General features: G+C 39.9%; 1 protein-coding gene across 2 annotated transcripts in view; it reads left to right on the forward strand.

The window, feature by feature from the left end:
* Positions 1–284: 284 nt before the first annotated feature.
* The window catches only part of spidr (scaffold protein involved in DNA repair), a 38,401-nt gene continuing 24,300 nt past the window's right edge, over positions 285–14,385 (forward strand). Inside the window, exons 1-9 of one of the 2 annotated variants that reach the window (XM_023283678.3) lie at positions 285–483; positions 766–927; positions 1,045–1,108; positions 1,859–2,059; positions 2,214–2,356; positions 5,348–5,583; positions 6,233–6,342; positions 7,814–8,033; positions 13,964–14,168. In XM_023283678.3, coding sequence (XP_023139446.2) covers positions 469–483; positions 766–927; positions 1,045–1,108; positions 1,859–2,059; positions 2,214–2,356; positions 5,348–5,583; positions 6,233–6,342; positions 7,814–8,033; positions 13,964–14,168 — 1,356 coding nt within the window. In that variant the 5' untranslated portion in view covers positions 285–468. Of the gene's footprint in view, positions 484–765; positions 954–1,044; positions 1,109–1,858; positions 2,060–2,213; positions 2,357–5,347; positions 5,584–6,232; positions 6,343–7,813; positions 8,034–13,963; positions 14,169–14,385 lie in introns of those variants that run through there. The other variant, XM_055014397.1, reaches the window with a different exon arrangement.

Genomic DNA, 14,385 nt, shown 5'->3' on the forward strand with positions numbered 1-14,385 from the left:
TGCTCAGATATCTTGCTAAGTTTAGTTTTGGAATAATGCAGTAGTTTAACTGAAGTAAACCAGCTGAGCTCTTCCTCCACTGCAGCTGTAATGTAGATCATAAACTGTACAGTCAATGACGCTGACACATAAGAAAGGAGAGGATTGACAAGTTCAAGTAAACAAGCCCGGAAGTACACACTCTCCATCACTCCAAGCAGGCCACACATGTACACGCACACACTCAGCACGCATTCATCAGCTACCCCGCCTCCGGACCACGCTGGTCCATAAAGAAACACACCCCTCTTCAGATTGCACAAGCGCTACAAGTTGGTTCATCCTGTTAGCTTCATCTGCAGACTGGTGAGGCAGCAAACACCGGTAACTTCACAAAGATGGGTTAAAGAAGTAGTTTTCTTTGTATGAAGCGGCGTGAACAGGGCACATTAACAACCAAAGCACCTAAACTATAACGGGTTTTTCTCAATGTCTTCCAGAAAGGTAAGAACCCAGCTAGCGAGCTAGCTAGCTAACTTGCTATTCAGTGAACGTTAACCTTACTAGCTAGTTAGCTTTAGCACCGGCTCTGCCCGCCCACAGCTGAGTGGAGTTTACCTGCCAGTCATGTTAACTGTTCTATTTTATGTTGTATTTTAGTTCTATTTTAATCTATGAGTAACACGGCGGAACAGATACGCGGTACTGTTTTTAATACACCGCTTAAAGTGAATCCTAATTGCTTTAAACCTGACCCCTCTCACTTTTATTGTTGATTTTTGGCAGCGTAAAAGGTACTTCAAGGACATAGAGTGCGTTTTCTTCCCGGATGACGCTGAAAATGGTCTCCAAAAAGTTGGAAAGGTGACATCATCACTTTCAACCGTGTCGTCTGCCAAGAGCTGGGAGAAATGTGGAGACAGTTTTTTGGAAACTCCAGTGATAAAGGTCGATAAAGAGCATCCTGACGTGATGTATAATAGGATATTTATATAACACGTTGCTGTTATATTCCTATGTTGCTCCAGCTCTGTTCATGGTGTTGATAATTGGTTTTTGCTGCAGAACCTCCAGTCATCAGGGAGGAAACTGTCTGCCATAAGGAAACTGGCGCAGTCGCCAGCTGCAGGTAATTTGCTGAATAATTATACTGCCCCACACAGTGCTTATAGATATAGATATAATTCTTCAGTTTAGTCTGTTAGTGTAGTCATTATTCTGGCATAAATGAACTTGAACTCACCCACTTTCTTTAACTTTTCATTTATCTATTTCTCCATATTAAACCTCAGTGCTTTCTAGATATTTTTTCCTTGTCAGAATGTATGTGTCAAGCACCAAAAGCTGGCATCAAAGGTCTTGTTGGGTCCAAAAGCACATTTAAATATTCTCTCTATAGATATTTCCTTATTTACATCCAAATATTCCACATATTTACTTCTATATGAAAGAAATGTTGTTGCACAGTGTCTCTTGTTTAGACAGGAGTTAATACTGTGGGGCTCCAACCACCTTTCCCCACATGCTGCAAATGGAGCACACCAGCTTACTGATAAGTTTGCTCACACACACTGTAAAACTGCTCTACACTACATGGTGTATTGGGGTAATTGAGTCATACATGTTCAAACCAGAAAACAAAGATTCAGAAAAGACTGATTCTTTAGGTGTGTTACATGGGAAACCTCAGAAGTCTCAGGATAGAAATGCTCAGTCATACTTATTTCATGGGTAATGTGTCCTCCAGCATATAAAAGTCACTATAAGGAAAAAGTAGAAAACTTAATTGTTATCGGAGGGGTCTTTAAAATAAAGAATTGAAAAAACCCCAAGTATCAAAGAGTTTTAAATTAAGCTCTCATCTCTCTGTGTTTCCCAGTGCAGACCGGTGCTCGTAATGAGGATCCAGTGCATATTGCGTGGAGCTCCAGTGACAGTGAACAGTATGACAATGAGACTCGGGAGCAACATCTATCCAGGGTTGTTGTGCAGCAGCAACAGCGATCTCAGAGATCAGGGAGATCCACGGCTCCCACTCAGTCTTACACCAGAGCGCTACGTATGCTCGGCACCAATAAAGGTTAAAAAAAAAAAAAAAAAAAAAAAAATCACATCTGTTGTGACTTGTTTTTGTTATGTAACAAGAGCTGAGGTATGTCCATTCACTAATCAAGACTTTAAGCTGCACTTTAAAGCCTTAGAAAAGCTCCTAGTTTCTTTCTTTCTTGCTTCAGATGACCTTCCTGATATAGACACAGACAGCGATCTGGATGAGTCTGAAGAAGATGCTGAAAAGGACAGTGGGCAGCAAATCTCTGACTGCGAGTCAGAGTCCTGTGATGAAAAGCAGAAAGACTTGTCTCTTCGATCTGCGAACGTGAGTGAATCATTTTTAAACTGATAACCCTCATTAAAATTAACAGCAGTGAAAAAATTATCACCGCATGTTCAGAAAAAACAGGTGTATCATACTGGTACAGTGGCACACACCGGTAGCAGGAAAAGCACAGGTGTATTACTTCCACTTAGGGCAGCTCCTGCTGTTGTGCATGCTGGTTCCAGTTAAGACTCACTGGGGCACTTGGAACTGAGCCATCATTACCGTTAATAACTCCACCTGTGCTATTCCTGCAGTGACATGTCAAAATGTCTGCTCTGAAAAGGTGTGCTGTATACAAGGCAATATTCTAAAGCTTGTAATTTCTGTTATGGGACACTAGGTGGGGCTCTATGCCTTCTTACACTCCATTTAACTAATTAATTCCAGTGCATTGCCCACTTAAGCTGATGACTGCGGGTGCTTGCAGCTATCTAAACAGCATTCATAAATACGTGTCTGTGCTTTTTGTTGAAATCCACTGAGACAGTCTGCTGTTCACTGTGCCAGTCAAACCTGATGAAGCTTGCCTGCCCCTATAGCTTACGCTGCATGAAAGCCTTTGTTTGAGTGTAAGATCATATTTATAGTATTGTGTCAAACTATATTATTGGTGTTCTTTCAATGATTTGGATTTAAGTTGTTGTGATTGTATGTTTTGTCATCATGCCACTAGGTGGAGTATTGCAGTCTAGTCTGATGTCCTGAAAAGGCCTGATGGGCTCAAACTAGCACTTTCTGGTTAGGTTATGTTCTGTCAAAGTTCACAAGCTGAGCTAGCAATAAAATACTGGCTTGACTGATACTTTAGTTTTCTAAAGCAGATAGCACTGCCATGACAAATGCATGCAATAATTTGAAACTTTTTCTACTTTAAATATGTCAGTAGTTACATTTAACACTCTGAAATGCATATGTACAAAGAATTAAATCGTCTACTGTATTTATGCAGAAAATCAGAAGACTGTTGAGCTGCAAGACTAACTAAAGAATTGGCTAATATTGAGTATCTTTTGACAGTTTGGTTTTGCTCCCTTTTTGTCTTCCGTTGAAGTAAATACAATATTTTGGAAGTTTGGAGTGTTTTCAAGATGAAAGCTGCTCATTTATGGCAGCTTGGTTTGTTGAAAATTTTGATGTGAAAATAATTAGCAGACTAATCAGTAATGATGATGTAATAAAATGCTTGCGCTGTGGTTGTCTGAACACAAATTCAGTTTCATTTGTCGCGTTATCACTAAAGTCAGCCTTTTTGTGGACCCTCCTGTATGCTGTGGAGATTTGTATTGATTGTTCCTTCTCAGAAGTCATTCAGAAGCAGTGTTTGTAAAAGGCAGGGCTGGCATGGAGAGAATGTACAAGGAGTGGTGAAGGTGTTGTGCTCTGGTTCAAGACCACACACACACACACACACACAGTGTTTAGTTGTTTGAGCACATATTACAGCACATTATTGATCAGGTAGATGTTGCCAAATTACTGAGGTAATGTGGTGATATAGATTGTGGTTTATTGAAGTGTCCTTGAACACAATGACTCTTGATTGAAGCCAGTCATCATCTGAGTCACCACGGTATAATATATTACTGTACCTACCTACTAATTAAACTTAGTAGGTCCAACTGTACAACACTAGATGAACTTAAGTAACCAGTAACTTGTGATGAAGCTCATGAGTTTGGAGGCTGTGTGTCGAGAGGAAGCCTGTCAACAGATGAACATCACTCCCGCAGACCAAGCTACTTCCTCTTGTCACAGTTTAATTTGCTGCTATCAGCTCTCTGGGGTCAAACAAGATTTAAGATCACCGAACAGGAGCCTTGTGGTCAGAGGCCTGCTGGAAAGACAAACTCTAGAGGGTCCTAGTTAACTACATAGAATCACGAACAGTTATGCATGTGGTAGTGTCGACGGGCTGATTAGTGCATATTTGGAATAGCATTTTGCTCTTCATCACTTGCATTTATCAAATTTTATTTCCTTGTTTCATTTTGCTACATGTACAGTAAATATTGATTTAATTAAAACAGCGGAATGTGCACACCAAAGTGGACTTTTTATTTGCTGTCCAGAAAGCTCGCTTCCACGCTGCATATTGAAAATTAAACCGGATCTAACAGGATAAAGAGGGAGGAAGATCCAAATCCAAGGCAAAGTTTATTACTCCAAATAATGCATGGCTGACTCACTTGATGCTCGTCTGCCAGATTTCTATGTTATTGTACTAGCTGCTGAAATTGGACAGGCGGAGCTGTGAAGGCGACTTTGCATTTCAAGGCCAAAGAGGATGACCGCTTCCCAGATGAAGCATGTTGCTCAGTGCGACTCCCCTAACATCAGCACTTAAAGGGTCAACAGCCTCCACCACATCAGAGTTGCAGCAGGGCTATAAACATGGTTTTACTACTGTTTGTTCAGGAAAACTTGCTAGTGGATGAGGCTGCGTAGAGCTGTGTACTTACAATGCTTTCAGTGCTGAGTGAAAACATTTTTGAACCGGAGCCAGGAACATAGTGTTCCTTTTTACTCTGTAGCTGGTTAGAGTGTGACGTCTGCTGGCACTCTGCCGAGCAGGGTCAAGTTGATTCAAATAAGAGAGCACATTGGCTGACAGATCCTGGTATGCTGGTCTTGTCTGCACATGACAGGAACTCAGGTTTCTTGTGGATTTTTCCATGAGAACTGATTCCCTCAGGTGTAGTTAGCAATGATACAGCAAAAAAGATTGTTTTGTTACCGCATCTTGGAATTTATCAACCTGACAGTGTACCATATCCACCCACTGCACAATTGAGATTATTCATTTTATTTAATTTAAAATCTCTTCATTAATTATTGATGGCTGATTTGAAGCATTTTATATTCTCCTCATATACAATTGTATGTTAACTGCAGTTTAGCTCTTTAACATGTTAATTCAAGAGTGATATATTTCAATATAGTGCCAGTTTTTCACGGTGAATTAATCAATCATTTTTACTCTATTTCAAGGTAAAGGAGCTAGAGATCTCAGGTTATGTGTCTGATGGAGAGAATGTTGGCAGCACATTGACCTCGAGCAGACTGGACTCAGAAATCTTTCCTCTCCAAACTGGTGAGGGCAGCAAAAGGTCAGTGAGTGACTGGGTGAGATCTGCTCAGGCAATGCTGCAGACGCCTCAAAAACCGATGGACAGACAGTCCAAGACTCCCGAAGACTCTGCCAAAAAGAGAAGAAAATTTCAAAGGTTTGATTTCTGCTCTTAGACTTTCCACGGCAGATACGTAGATCTTGTGTTGTTTTTTTTATTTTTCCAATATTTAGGATACCACAACTCAGGATATTACTGATACTAGTTTCTATCACTGGTGTTTCTTTTCTTCATTTTAGAGAGGTTTTAAATGAGGGTACTGGTAAATGTAGAAAATATAACACTTCCTTCAAAAAATAGATCCTCCAAAATGATCATAAAGCTGAATCAACCACTCCAATAAAACAAAAACTGATTAATATATGTTATTATAATTAGAATTCCAACTCGGTGTATATTATGCGTTTATAATATATTGCATCAGAACAAGAGCAAACAAGTAACAAGACATTGCTTTCAGCCAGGTGATAGTTCAACTTGAGTTGCAGTGTTTCCACAGCAGAACTCATGATGAAAGGGACACCTGGTATGATAACGTGGGTGCTAAATGTCGTTTGCCATCTTCAAGCCCACCAAATCTCACAGATGGGCTATCTGTCGTCTTCGACAGCTTGTTGTTCTCATCAGAAACTCTTTTATTGCTCTTTGAAATAAACAATTCTGCACATGCCTTGGTTACATCGTGTGTTCTGTTTAAGTTTATCACATTACATCATCTACCTCTATGCGTGTGTTTGTTTCCAAGTGGAGGTCTGGCAGAGAGACTGTATCGGCTTCAGTGCAGACAGAGGTCAGCTATCAGCTTCTGGAAGCACCAGGCCAGCTCTGACTCCTCGGCGACAACAACCACAACAGGTGATCTGTGTCACACATATCCTCTGCATCTGATTACATCAGGATCTTGCCCACATGCTTCCTTGAATCACTGTTTAAGTTTAACGATGAACTTTGATTTGTGAGTGGGAAGAGGCCCATCTCTGAGCAGGCGTGATTTTACACAATTGTATGGAGGGGCCACGCTAAGGAAGTGCTGGCTGTAGGTTGATCACTGTGGCTCTGAACTGTGAACTTAAAATGTAGGTGACAGGAAATTGCTTGCCTAGTTGTTTTTTTCTTTTTTCCTTTCCGTGGTGTACAAAACCACTTGTGTTCTCTATGATAAGTATCTCCTTATAAGAGGACACAAGCAGTGGCTTAAAAGTGACAGTTGATTATGGAAAAAAACAAAACACCCACCGGATCCAGTTTAAAGTTCGGGGTCAGTCGATGTTTTGATTAGCGTAAAGAGCTGAATGAAGGGTTAAAGTGCGGATGTGTTTTCTGACTTTACCTCATTTCAAACTCTAATCAATATTGGATGTTTCTTTTTGTTTTTGGCATCGAAAGAATTATGTTTATGTAGAGTTGTCAACCAGATGACTCACAGCAATATTTTTAAAACATAAAAACATTTAATATACCTCATTAATAAACTTTTCATTAAAAGTTTCTTCGTGTTCGCCCAGCTTACACACACTCAGTAATAACAACAATCATGCTACAATGAGACGGCTGTTTATCTTTGTTGTAATAATTTTGCTGTGTGATGTAAACATGCTCACATATGCAGGAGACCTTGAATTATTTCCTAACACACTGCTATGCCTACAACTTATCATTATATGGTACTGTCACAGCCCTGCTGCCTGTGGTTATTTTGATTATTTAGCAGTTTGGGACCTAAATGCGCAGAGCACAAGTGAAGCACTTCACATTCATGTTTGGAGAAGTGCATGTTAAAACTTAATAGCTCTCTAGCCATCTCCTTGATGTGATTTACTCTTATCAAAACCCCCCTCTGGCCAACTTATGTACACAATGAAGTGCATTGACTCTTTCCACTCATGCTGCAATTTTCACATTTCAGGGCAATCACGTTTACACACAGAGTTTACATGTAGCCAAGTTGCTGTCTTATCTCAGCTTGATTTATACCTGCAAGGCATTGTTTGTGATTTGCTCTTCTTAATTATCTCTGTGCACTTTATTGGCCAGGCCAAAAGCACAGTCAGCATCGTGGTAAAATTCCAAACATTCACAAAGTCACCCAGTGGGATTTGGTGCGTTTCATATTCAGCACAGCCTGAGTCACTGAGAGCTTTACAGTTATGCAGTGCGAATTGTTCTGATGCTAAAAGTGAATTACCCTCATAATGCATAATGAGTCCCAGTGAGAGCAAGAGTCCGTGAGAGCTGGAGTACACTCTGTACGCAGACACACAAAGACACGCACGTCCAAAAAGACACACACACTCAACATCTGTGTTGTTGTTGCTCTGCTCTCCAGTGGACAGGCCTGGCGTGCTGGTGCTGGAGGTGCTGGAGGTTCATGAGGAGTGCAGCATGCAACTAGCGCACTGTGAGCAACACCAGCCCCCTGGAGACGGCCACCAACACGGTAACCCTGTCTCTGAGGAGAGAGCTCGTGTGTTGGTGTTATTCAACAGAGAGACAGCAGCCCAGCTGATTCCTGCAGCCAGAGATATCATCCACATATACCCACCATGGTGAGAGGATGCATGTCACACTTTAAAGTCCCTCTCCACTCAGATATGGGGTTTGTTTGGCCTGAAGTGCGCAAAATGACGTATGTGCAGAGTCTAGTATAAAGACTGTCATCTGCTGCAAGGGAAAACATCTCTGTACTTACTTAAAATCAGAGTTTTTCAGTGTTTTTCCACTGTGGGGAGGGGAGGTAATTGTGCCGTGCCTTGCTATGAACCACCATGAGCAGTGGAGCCACGCTGGGTCACTGGGAAGGTTCTTCACTTTGCCATATAGAAAGGTAAAGTTGTTTATCTGAAATTTTAACTGTAATGTTGAATATCCTATAACCTCAAGTGGACAAAAAACACCCAGTTGATTTGCCTTTGGAAAGCTTGCTAAGTGGGAAGTGTTCAGTTTACTTCAGCGGTGACACAGCTGTGATATGACTGAAAGCAATCAGTAAGGTGTAAAATTAGATTGACAGGAGCAGAAAAGTATTAATGGCTTAACACAGAGACTTACAGAGATGTCTCTCTAGTCTGTAGCACAGTTTAGGTGCTGAGGACAGCAGAGGAGACCGACACAGTTGGCTACAGTCACCTCTGATCTTCAGCAAGAACACAGCAGTGTAGCTCAGCACAGTCAAAGCAGGCCAACCCGAGTTACTGAGAAACAACCTATAAAACATGTACATACAGGATGATCACATCTACTTTGCATCCAGTAGCAGTTAGCGGGCAACTCAAAGAAGTGTGATATGGAAACTTGGAAACTCCAGCAAACTCAGAATTGACTATTCAGAGAAACAGGAGGCGTCGTGTTCCAGTCTTGTTTGTTCATTTCAGTTAAAAAAAAAAAATGAGCAGGTGTACTTTTTGAATTTTGAGATTTGTAATTGGCACCCATGGTAGACACATCAGATACAAATTGTCTATTTTGACATGTTTTAAATGTATCTAGAGGGAACTTTTCAATGAAAATCACCTTTTTCACTGCTTTTGTATCGATGCACAAACAGTCTGAGTTGGATATTAGGTGCAGCAGGGCAATGACAAGGGTCTGAAACCGATACAGCAAGTAAGCACCAACTGCAGGAATCAATTACTTTTCAAATAGTAGTAATGAAAAGTAATAAGGATCATTTGTCAGTATTGGAGGTATCTGTTGCAATCCAAGATGGCCCACAGGCTGTTGTAAGAATTAGGCCACCAACTCTGAATTAATTTGATTATTATCTGGGCCTGTTAGAGAAAAATGCACGTCACAGTTCCTTGGAGTCCAATATAACATCCTCAAATTGGTTTTCAGTGTCCAACAAACAGTCAAAAGTTCAAAGGTGTTCAGTTTACAATGATATAAAATAGAAAAGTAGAGAATCTGCACACTGGAGAAGTTCGTGCAAATGACAGAAAAATCACAAAAACTCAAAATTAGATGCTTTCTGTTGATTGACAATAGGATTAATTGTTTCTGATATAATAGGAATAAATACAATTTGAGTTAGAACATTTTATCTTTTATAAATCTAAAATAGGACTGGAAATAAGCGGGGTGATAAATTTCATGAGTTACATTTGTCGGTAAAACCATTTCTTGAATTTCCTTTTCTTTCATTTTTCTTTCTAGATCATCACTTGGCCAGGGATTAGAAATTCCACAAAAAAAGACACTGTTACAGGCAGTTACACAACACAAGGCTGACACACTATGTACAGGACAGAGAGTAACAGGAGCTCTTAATATCATGCTGAGGAGGCAATCTGAAAGATAAATTACCACACATTAATATATACAGTATGTTACACTTTTAAAAACTTGAATTGTGTGTTTTGAGTGTAAAAAGTTGCTGCTCTCAGCTCCCAGTAGTAAGCTCTGAAGGCCCAGATGTGAGGAACAGTTCCTCGCATGGTGGGGTCGGGGGGTGGGGGTGTTTTCGGGATTGTTTTGGAGTTGGAGCGAGGCAGCAGTTGACTCCAGCTGTTGGGAGTTTGGGTTGAGTGTGCTCTGGAATATCCAGGCTGGCGGAAGCGTAGGGGCCTCCTCAGCGCTCTGACGTCACGAACAGCTCCAGGGAATGCTTCACATTCCTCTTCCTGGCAGTAGTTAGGTCATTTCCAGCAAGCCGGGGAAAAAACACAGTAGGATTATTTTCTGGAGCATTTGGGAGTAGAGAGTGGAGGGAGCCAGAGGGCTGAGATTGAAAACATATGGTGGTTTGAGAGTATCTCTGGCTTTAGCACCTCTCCTTCCCTGTTACATTCTATTCCTGAAATCACAAGATAGAGCTGACCCACCATGCAACTTCGTTTACTCTTTCAAAGAATATTTTTCTAGTGAACATGCATCGTAAAAGCTTCTTTGTTTGTGTAAATGACTTTGAAAATTTTGCAGAGCATTTGGTTTTCATTTTAAACCAGTATTTTTTTTTCTAATTTAATAAAACTCCCTTGCTCTTTTAACAGTCGTAAAGCTGATGACAAGCTTAATATACCCTTGAGAGATATTCAGTTCAATGCAGCCTTTACCGCTAAGGGGCAGGCAAATGTGGAAAAACACAGAATTTAGAGAATCAGCCCGTCTGGTAAAATTTCTCTTATCAGTTTCCGGTGTGACACTCGAGGGGTTAACCACCCCCATAATTCCTGCAGAGAGTGGGTTGGCTCCTCCCACCTCCCACGCCTTGTTGTGAGTGGGCCGAGGCGCGAGCGGAAATACCTGCAGGGGTTATTCACTTGCTAACTGTGACGCCAGCAGCAGGGCCACTCCTTAACGGCGGCTACCTGTCTGATGATGACAGTTGCCCACTCACCTGTTCACAAATGGGTCACACTTCCTGTATGGGTGTTGTTCTCATTCTCATGAACAGTACGTTCCGCTCTGCTAAGATTAGAGTATAGCGCTCACTGATTAACCATCTCTGCACAGATGATGGTCTGATAAACATCGCTATCAGGCTTAATCATAGCGCGAGTGCTTGTTTTGGGATTTTTTTTTTTCTTCCTAGGTGAGAGAAGTCACGTTTGACAAAAATTCAGCAGTAGTGGAAGAGGTACTCACATCATGTAAAACAGGCAATATCATGCTATGAAGATACATCATTTAAAGTTTAAAGTTATAATACTGCCTTCAAGGTTTTTACTTGCATAGAATATTAGCAATAGCAACACACAGTGTAAGGTATTTGAATATAAATATTTGACCCTGACAAACCGTGTATGAATTTGCTTTGCTCCAAGATTACTTAGTTGAATGAATAAGAGTTGGTTAATAATAAACATGTAAGTGGTGCTGTTTTTTATAACTAGTTGAAGTGGATCATATTTTAACTACTTTAGTACTTGTTGGGTAACTTAATGTTACTGCATGACGCATAAAATGTAAAGTAATGCTGCTTTCCACAACCAATTTTCACAAATTTCAACTGTAAAAATGCAGTAAGAGCAACATAAATCTCTCTGTTTAGTGGTAGTTTATGCATCTAATAATAACAAAAAATGTCATTATTTATTACCTTTTTTAAAACAAGTAAATCAAAACAAGAAAATAATATCTCAAAAAGTGTACACAAGCATCCATATCATTATATGATTCAAAAGTGAGAACATTTTAGCGTTTTTTCAAGTGCAACCAGTAAATGTTATTATATGCTGATTTGGTAAATGACTGTCAAAATAACAGCAGATATATTTTGATTGATTGATGGATGATGAGTCATCAGAGTGTCTGCACCTGCGCGTGTCTACAAATGCATAATGCTCTTGGTATTCGTTTTGCTTGACTCCATAAAGTGCGAGAGATGGAAAGAAAACCAGGAACTGTGTATACAGTCGCATGCAATCAGGGAGGAACTTGGCATGAAGAATATTTACATTTATTTCCTAGAGATGGTGACAAAAAGTAGTCGATATAGCTCTAATTATAAGACAATAACCTTACAGAAGGTAAATATTGTTAATTATAATCCTTGTTCAGGATGGGCCTTTGGGGTGTGGCTACACACAACAGTGAGCACCATTGATTTGCATACAGTAGAGACAATGACTTTGTGTTAGATTAGTTTACAGAAATCTATCAATTTTCCTTTTATTTTGACCATGTGATAAAAAAAATTATCTTATAATAGAAAAGTTGTTGGAAAAAGTACATGCACTGCCGTTCAAAAGTTTGAGGTCACTTAGAAATGTCCTTATTTTTGAAAGAAAAGCATTTTTAATGAAGATAACATTAAATTAATCACAAATACAGTCTAGACATTGTTAATGTGGTAACTGACTATTCTAGCTGGAAACAGCTGATTTTTAATGGAATATATACATAGGAGTACAGAGGAACATTTCCAGCAACCATCACTCCTGTGTTCTAATGCTACATTGTGTTAGCTAATAGTGTTGAAAGGCTAATTGATGATCAGAAAACATTTGTGCGAATATTTTAGCACATGAATAAAAGTGTGAGTTTTCATGGAAAACATGAAATTGTCTGGATGACCCCAAATTTTTTGAAAGGTAGTGTACATATCACCTATATTAATATTTCTTAATTCTTGTCATTTTAGGCCTGGTGATTTTTCTATGCTGCGGCTAAAACATCTTTGAAATCTGTGCAGGAAAAAGAACACGCTACTTGCGTCCTTTTATATCACTGAGGGAGGAGAAAATACTAGAAGCACCCCTTATTGTAATAACTGCATTAACTACAGTCTCTGAAATGATCGTAAAATTTTCTCATCGCCTCTCTAAACCAGTTTGAACTATGACTGAACATTATCTACATCTCTGTCACATTAGACTGCATTTTGTTCTAGTTAGGTATAACCAAACACTGGCGATTGTATGTACATAATAATTTGGTCTCCAAATATTTCTCACCCAGTTTTTATGATACGTCCAAATAGATAGTTTTTCCCGGTTTACCAGTGTGTTTATTTTCTCAGTTTCAACTATCACCGCAAGACTGAGACAAGCTGTGACAAGTACGGCAATTCCAGTCACAGAGTGCACTTGGCTCTGACTCATTGATAAGCCATCATCACACTATTATCCTTGATACATTTGGAAGAAATTAAGTCGTAATTCAAACTTACCACAGACAGTGGGCTCTGTAATTATCTGGCTGTTACACAACATCTTTTAATTCTCAGGCTCAGTGCCACTCAGGTGTGTACTATTTACCTCAAAGACCTAAAATACTTGACCAGAAATGCTTTCCTAATGTTTTAAAGAGAAGTTCAACATTTCCTACTTGCCACACCAACCAGATGAGTGAAATCTAAGTGGGTAACGGTAAACCTTTAAAGATTAGCACCAGAGCATTTCAGGTCACACATATGCTCGCTTTGGTTTGGTATTTTTCATCAGAAAACTCTTGGCCTGTTTTATTGTGACGAACGCTGAAGTATTTTTCCACAGATGACATCACATTTGGAAAGTGTTTTCAATCAAGTGCTGTAGCGCTGCGAAGTGTAGCCTCTTAAAAACCTCAATTACATGGAAATTTTATCTTTCCCCCAAGTTAAAGAGGACGCATGCATCCGTTGTGTTTCTCACTTGCTGTGGAGGAGTTTTGAACTTGTACTTTGTGCTGGGTGGTACACACTGAACAGACCTGCGGAGGTGTCTGGTACCTTATCTGAGTCTGACATTCAAGCAGTCTTGAGCTGTCAGCCCCCCTATGTTTATGCAACAGTCTATTCCATTTATTTTGAAATCTGACTTTTTGCATCTGTTACCAGCATAATCTCAACAGAAGCTGTTTATCATTGCCTAACACCTTTATAGATGTTTAATTTCACGATGAATTCACTTCCAAAACCCGGTTCTCCCCATGCAATAAGAACAAGCAGAGTTGAGGTGGAGAGTGCAAAAAAAAAAAAAAAAAAAAAAACACTGAAACCGTAACTGTATGGGAATATATGGTGAATCTAACACTGATCAACTTCATCTCTTTGCAGGCAAAGTCTCTCCATAGAGGACTTCAGCTGCCATATTATTCTGAACACACACTTCAGCCAGAAAGTCTACTCTGCTTCCAAATCAGCCGACACGTCCATTCCCAGAGGCCAGCTCTCTGCAGAGAGACACATGCCATACTATTTGGGTAAAATATTTGAACTGCTGGAGGTATGCAGAACCACAGACGAGAGCAGTGCTAAGCAGGTGTGTATGCTTCAGTATCATTCAAATCAAGTGATTTAATTCCTAGTATTTGATGCTAGAAATTATTTGACTTACAGAACATTAAAGAAACCTCATTATGTCTCTTAAACTATCTTTCTGTTACCGTGAGACAGAAAAATGCCATCAGGTAAAGAAAGCAGCAGATAAGCAAGTAATGACAGCGCCAGCATGTTGTGTGCACAGTGGTTGGGCTACT

This window comes from Amphiprion ocellaris, chromosome 10, assembly GCF_022539595.1.
Source record: "Amphiprion ocellaris isolate individual 3 ecotype Okinawa chromosome 10, ASM2253959v1, whole genome shotgun sequence".
In the NCBI taxonomy this organism is placed as follows: domain Eukaryota; kingdom Metazoa; phylum Chordata; class Actinopteri; family Pomacentridae; genus Amphiprion; species Amphiprion ocellaris.